General features: G+C 41.7%; 1 protein-coding gene across 2 annotated transcripts in view; it reads right to left on the minus strand.

Moving 5' to 3' along the window:
• The window catches only part of LOC147013900 (transmembrane emp24 domain-containing protein 10-like), a 35,411-nt gene that overhangs the window by 12,136 nt on the left and 15,775 nt on the right, over nucleotides 1-7,500 (minus strand). Inside the window, exons 3-4 of one of the 2 annotated variants that reach the window (XM_085851245.1) lie at nucleotides 7,180-7,256; nucleotides 1,384-1,510 (exon numbers count right to left, since the gene is read on the minus strand). In XM_085851245.1, the coding sequence (XP_085707371.1) occupies nucleotides 1,384-1,510; nucleotides 7,180-7,256 (204 nt within the window). The remainder of the gene's footprint in view (nucleotides 1-1,383; nucleotides 1,511-7,179; nucleotides 7,257-7,500) is intronic. The other variant, XM_085851246.1, reaches the window with a different exon arrangement.

The following is a 7,500-nucleotide window of genomic DNA, read 5'->3' on the forward strand; positions in this document are numbered from 1 at the left end:
ACGGCACAAGATTGAGAGTCGGACACCATCAAAGGGACCAAAACCACACCAGGCGTCTCAAGGATTTTTTTGAGCAATAACTGTGCAGCATCAAACATCAGCCACACTGTAGCTTACGCAAGCCATACTTACTGATGCAAGCTACAAGAGGGTGATCACACCGTAGATAACCCCCAAATATTCTATGCGTGCAATATGCAGGTTCATGTGCAAGGCATTCTGGGACATCTCAGCATTTATGGGGTTGTACGGAATGTTCTTTAAATGGATCACTTAGCTCTGCAAAAAGGAGGAAGTTTGACACCTCCCCCACCCCACCCATATCCCTCCTCCCTCAGACTATGCATCCACTTGCATGGCTCAAATATTGTTCTCCTTTCTTCTCCCTTCCACCTTTTTACCCCCATACTCTTAAACTCTGCTATCCTAATGTCTTCCCTCAAATATTGCCCTCAGTGTACCATCACACCACCTACCCCTCCACCCTCCTACTTCCTTCCCCTCCCATTCCCTTTATTCCTCCTCCCTCCATTTCCCAAACCCTGCTTACAAAACATATAGGTGGTCCCTTACCATCATGCCGATACACATATTAAAAGCGATTAAAAAAAAAAGATTTGTGCCAGGTCGCAATGCCATCTTACCTTTCACAAGGTTTCATTCGCTTTCCAATGGACATCTTCAGGACAAATACTTGAGGAAGTCCATTGGCAAATAGATGTAACTTTTAAACTTAAAAAAAATCTGCAACTGGCCTGGACAACATCAGTACCGGTGTCCTAAAAACCCACTCTTGCACATTCTCTTTTTAGTCTGTTCACACTATAATTTGCCCAAGGTCATATTCCTTCTGCTTGGAGGTCAGCTGACATCAGTGCATTACAAAAACAAGGTACAAAAACTGATCCCCAAAACTACAGACCAATCAGCATGCAGTACTTCCAATCATCAGCAAAGTCATGGAATCCATCATCGCAGTTGATATGAAATCTTTCCTTTTCTCCAATAGTTTCATCTCAGATCACCAGTTTGGTTTCAGACCAGGTCATTCCACCTTGGACATGCTGTGTATCTACTCTCCCAACAATGCATGGAGGCCCTCAATGTCAGGCATGAGTTCAGGGCGGTCTCTGCAAACATCTTGAGTAAAATAACACGGTGGGTGGGGTGAGGCAAGGGAGGAGAGATAACAAGGGACAAAGAAATGGGAGTAACAACATACAAATACACAATGCGGGGAAAAGGCGATAAATCTATCATGAAGAGAGGGAGTACAATGACAATACCACAACACTAGATGGATGTCAACAGATGCACACAGCTGAGTGAGAGTGAGAGTGAGAGAGACTGGAAACTGCTCTTTTACACTCATCAGAATCTCACCATTGCTCCCTCTTCGCTCCCTTCTCCTCGTCTGCATTTGCTCAAAGTAATCTTGCAGTTCCTTTGCCAATTCTGTCAATTGCTGAACCTTTGTTTCCAAGGGTTTCAACTTCTCCATTTTTGCAATCTGTCCAAGGCACATCACCACTCAGATTCTCTCATGATGAAGTTCCTACATCATGCAGTGCAAACAAAAGGGTTTCTCTTGTTTAGTTTTGGCAAATAATAATAATAAAAACAAAAATGAATCACAAAAATAATGCTGACCTAATAATCACATTTAATTACAAGAACAATGGGATTTGGTCATTAATCCTTTTTTTGTTGGGGTAGGATAATTGGATCATTTGCACATTGATATTTTATTTCCAAACACATCATTACATAAATACAAACAATTTCATCAATACGAGCAAAGCATGACTGCATTCAGAAAACAAGGAACATCACAAGCAAAAGCTTAACGTGATATCTGAAATATATATATATATATATATATACATATATATATATATATATATATATATATATATATATATATATATATATATATATATATATATATATATATATATATACGCATATACATAGATAGATAGACATACACACCTTTGCTTAGTACAACAAATTTTAAATATGCATTCCAATAAAATAAACATTATCAAAGCTTTTCGACTTTCACTCCTAAAGAAAAGAAAAACCGCAAGCAGATGAAGAAGCACCAAACTCTCATCTATAAAGTTACATTGTAATGTCCTCAACATTAATTGGTTGAGAGAGAGGAAACGACGACATTACCTAATTGGTGGAACCATAGAGCATCATGAATATCATGATTAGGCGGAGATGAGTCACCAAAGTACCGGTGGAAATGTAATTCTAATTAGTTGATGACAAGTTGGGGGTACTATACATAGATCAATCAACAGCATCTACAGAGACATGCCAGAAGTTAATTGACACCATGATTTTAAAACAATTAATTTTTTAACATTTGAAGAACATTTGATTCATTTTAATACATCCACTTGTATTTGGTAGACTTACAATTTGCAGATTTCAACGCTTTTACTCTTTCAGGCATAGAACTAACACGATCTGAAATTTTCTCTTGTGGGATTTCGGCCCAGGTTTCATGCAAAAGGTTTAGCAATTCTGCCCGTTATGTTGGTTTCCTTGAATTTTTTCTGCAAAGTTCAATCCAATATGGCCCAGAGGTGTTCAATGGGATTCATGTCAGGAGACTGACTTGGCCATGGAAGTCGCTTGATCCCATTTCTGTCCTGCCATTCTTTGGTGTTTTTTGCAGTGTGGCATGGCGCTCCATCTTCCATGAACAGAGTGTTATTTTTGACCATCTGACTAGTGGAGACGACAGGGAGAAGTCCATCCTCAAGGATAGAAACGTGTGTCAGAGAGTTGATGTTGCCAACACACTCCACAAGCTCTGACTGACCAGTGCTCCACATTGCTCTCCACATCATCACTGAAAGACCACTGTGGCAGTTGGCTGCAATCGTTTCAAAGAGAACTCTTGTCTGGGAAGACTGCAGACCCATATATCAAACACAGTCAAAACAAGAACCGGTAATGTAGGGTTAACAATTAATGCTAACCCACAGACTTAGAAGAAGAAGATTCAAATTACGGTCATCAATAAATAAAAAAGCGTGGTGGCATTCAACCAGTCCAGAGAGGTCTCAATCATATCAAACGATGCAATAAAACTTGAGATAGTCAATTACTTCAAGTATCTTGGTTCCTGGGTTATGTCGGGTGCAGTGGCGTGCGCCTGTAATCCGGCAACTTGGAGGCTTGGGTTGGAGGATTGCTTGAGGACAGGAGCTCTGCGCTATGAGAGAGTGTAGGGCAGCCCGGAATCATGGCAAAACCCAATCCTTATCCCTGTGTCGGAAGAGGCGACCAGGGTTGCGTCAGGAAGGGCATCCGGCGTCAAACCTATGCCAAATCAGTAAGCGGATCAGAACGGATGATTCCCTGTGGCGACCCCTAACGGGAGCAGCTGAAAGACGAACAACAACATCTTGGTTCCTGGGTTAACACAACTGCTCAGGATATCAAACACAGAAATGATGTCGCATGGAGAGCTTCCACCAAGCCTTCAAGAACATGGAAGTCGACACTCTCAGTGTATCATGGAGCGATTGTTCATGGCAACAGTTAGGTCCGTCCTGATTTATGGAAGTGAAACATTGACCCTCACTGTGACCCATGAGAAGGGACTTGACAGATGCTGTACTCGATTTCTCCATTCTGCTTTCAATGTCCATTTGTCTGAACATATGACAAATAAAGAGCTCTATGTCTCCAAAGCTGTCAGTTAAAATTAAAAGATGATGTCTCAGGTTTGCTTGGCACTACTACCATGGCAAAAAAATGTCAATTAGACAACCCAAGGAAGCACCAATGGCTTATAGAACCGGTTTCCAGTCTTTTGCTCTGGACACCTAAACATGGAAGACCGATGTGGGGCAGACCAGCTCTCAACTACAACATGTTGAAGGAGGATACTGGCCTGGAGACAGAGGAACTACACACAGCAAGGACTTTGAGAGGACTGCAAGCTGAGGATAAATGTCACCAAAGTTCCACCGGAGAGCAGACTTAGAAGAAGAAGATTCAAATTACGGTCATTTTAAAATCTGATTTCCATTTTTGAAATGTATAAGAAAACTTAGAGATTCATTACAAGACAAGTAGCTTGATATTCAGGAATTCTTTCACTCATCCTCTCTGGTGGGGGAATATGCTGGCGTGAGTTTCGCTGCTGCTCCTTCCAGCTCTGAGTCTCTTCACGACCTTCTTAACGAGCAAACTTATTTAATTCACTGCAGTTACTTTCGGCTGTGGATTGTTGTCTACCTGCTGATCTGGACTTTTCTCTTGTAATGTGAGACGGTTATCTTGCTACTTCGGGATCTCCCTGCTGCAGCGTGAGACAGCCATCTTTTTGCATCTGGGGGCCATCTCGGCTCGAGGTTATCTCGGGACTCTTGTCCAGTCTCTGCTTCTCGGGCCCCGAGCTGCTGTTGTGTTCGTGACTGATGGTCTGTTGGTATCAATTGCCGCTGCTCAACTTTGCACTAGTTGTGGTGTAATTCATGCCGATTGGTGCTGGTGTTGCATTTGGTCGAAAGATCAGAGTGATAGTTTTTCACATTCCCCCTCACTGGGCATGCTGGCACTGATCCATTGACTGTCTTTGCAACTCAGCTCTCTGGCCCGTTGTGATTCAGTACTTGTTGCTAGACATGCTACGTGTCTGCTGAACAGTCGACATAAGTTCCTGGATGTTTCGACCTGCCGTTTGCCAAGTGAGAACTCCTCCCCGGCCCTGCTGCTCCACATTTTCACCTGTACTATCCTTGGATCTATGCTTTCATCGTGGTCATGGCTTGACTACTCTTCCTTTGTTGAAACTCCTTGACCAACGTTTGAATGACCTCAATAAGGAACTCTCATTCTGAACGCTCTGTGTATCACACTCCCCAATCTAAATGCTATATGCAATTTAGATCTACTATGGTGCTCCAGATGTATACACAGAAGTTCAGATCATAACTATGCATTGTTACAACACAATAACTGCATCCCTTCCCTTTGTTCGAAACGAAATTATTTGCATATGGGACTGAGTTTTCTGTCCCACTTTAATTATCTCTTAAATTTTCTCTGTCCTACTTTTACAAACATCGTTATTCTTGGAGATTTTAACATTCATGTTGACTGTCCTAAGTGCACTCTAGCTGTTGATTTCCTCAATCTCATTGACTGGTTTTTCCCTCGTACAACACGTCAAAGCTCCCACCCATAATCAAGGCCCCACATTAGACCTTGTCATGACTGATGATGTTCCTGTTTCTGATCTCTGTGTGTTGGAACCTGGTATTTCTGATCACAGGGCTGTGCTGCTGGACGTGTTCATTTGTCCACCTATGTCATGTCCTAGGTGTATCGTGACATTCCGAAACCTGAGATCCATCGAAGCAGGTTTGCTTTCAGATTCCATTTGCTCAATTTTCTTGCTAGCATGTAGGGAGATAGCCCTCGAGAAGAAGGTTGACTTACACAACCATACTCTTTGTGATAACCTCGAAAATGTTGCCCCTGAAAAGTCCTGTCAAGTAACATTTGGCTGCTCTTCCTCCTAGTTCACTGATCATCAGACCTCACCATGCACCTGCAGTCTTTTAAAGAACATCAGTCAACTTACTCTACCACCCTAAAGGTAGCCAGATCCTCCTTATACACCACCCTGATTAAGGCTACAATAACCCTCGGCATATATTCTCTATCATAAACCGTCTTCTGAAGCCCTCAGATTCCCCTGCTACTTTGTACTCACTATGGTGGATTGTAACTGTTTTATAGATTTTTGTAGGACAAAAATTGCTGGAATCAGACAGCAAACAAGGTCCACTAATAATAAATTAACGCCCCCCCCTCACTGTTCCAGTCCTTCACACTGGCCCATCCTCAAGAATCCTCATTGAGGTTTCTCCCACTGCTTTATCTGCCATGGTCACGAAGATGAAATCTTCTAATTGCTCATTTGATCCTATTCCAACATCTCCACTTAAATCATGTTTATCTGTCATTTCCCCTATTATCACGGATATAGTCAACAAATCACTTGCAACTAGTGGAGCACCATCCTCCTTCAAACATGCAGCAATTATCCCCCTTCTCAAAGAACACAATCTTGACCATGAGGTCCTCTCCAATTACAGGCCGATCCCTAATCTACCTTTTCTTTCAATGTGAAGTGTTAGAAAAGGTGGTGGTCTCTCAGTTGCAGACTCATCTGGATTCCAACCAGCTTTATGAGGTATTTCAGTCTGGTTTTAGACCCACACACTGTCCAGAAACTGCCCGAGTTAAAGTGGTCAATGACCTTCTCATGGATGTGTGGAGAGGAACACCTGATGGCTGATGTTAATCATGAGGAACACCTGACAATGAGTCATCATTTAGATTTGATTGGTAAATGTGATTGATAAGCTGCAACACTTCATATTCACTGCTCATGTAAAATTTAGTTGGGATGTTGCTTGTGTATTAGTTTAGTTGATCGAGTTGTGATTACAAGTTTTTGAATATTGTGATCGATGTAAATTAAATATTGATAAATGACAAGTTTGGTTTCTTCTCACCCAAACAAAGTTGTATTCATAACAGTCAGTGTTGTAAGAGTAGAAATGCGCGCACGCACGCACCTCATTATCAGAACATTTTGAACACCTCTCATCCCAAGAATATTTCAAGAACAGCAGATGGAATAGGCTGGTAGAAGAGACAGAAGTTGTAGTTTTGCAATGCATTCATGACGAGGTGGGTGGGGGATGTGGAGGTATTACAAGAAGGTGAGAATCTAGATTATATGCCGCACCCAAAAGGCAACCAAACATAATCAGATTACCTGACAATGGGAATAATTATTATTGAGAAAACGATTGAGCATCCACTTATAAATACATCTTTATCTCCACAAAAAAAAACAATTCATGGCATTTACATCACACCATATTTGTGTGGATCAAAATCAACTTTGCTCAATGACCAAATCAAGCGAAAAGTCACCGTCTTGTTGGAATGTGCAGCAAAAGGCAAGCCGGGGCAGCTCCATGAGAAGCTCATTTGTGGCATCAGATACGATGCATTACAATGGTTCAGGGAGGCCTGGGCCATACAGCTGTTACCTGTTATTGGCAAAACCATACACAGACCCTCTTATTACCATATTAAGGTCTGGTAAGCTATGTGATTGAAATTTACCTCTTTATAATGCTTTGCTTCCACGCCATGTTTCAAAGTGATATGCACGAGCTGGTCTGGAAGGAAGGTTCCCATTGCTGAAATGGAAAAGTGTGAACAAAACCGAGCTGTTTATATTAAAGATTTCAACTTAAGGAGTTATGTGATTGTTGGAATGGCATAATCTCATACGATAACAACCACTCTTGCAGCAAAACATTCAGCAAAGAACCAAAAATGAAAATTAAATTACTGAGACATAAATCATGGGAGAACTTCGGGGTGCCTTGCTGACTCATTCATCATGTTGGCACGGGGAGAATGGGGTAAATAAAAACGATT

Source organism: Eptatretus burgeri, chromosome 13 (assembly GCF_056783735.1).
Source record: "Eptatretus burgeri isolate ZD-2024b chromosome 13, Ebu_testis_v1, whole genome shotgun sequence".
Taxonomy (NCBI): domain Eukaryota; kingdom Metazoa; phylum Chordata; class Myxini; order Myxiniformes; family Myxinidae; genus Eptatretus; species Eptatretus burgeri.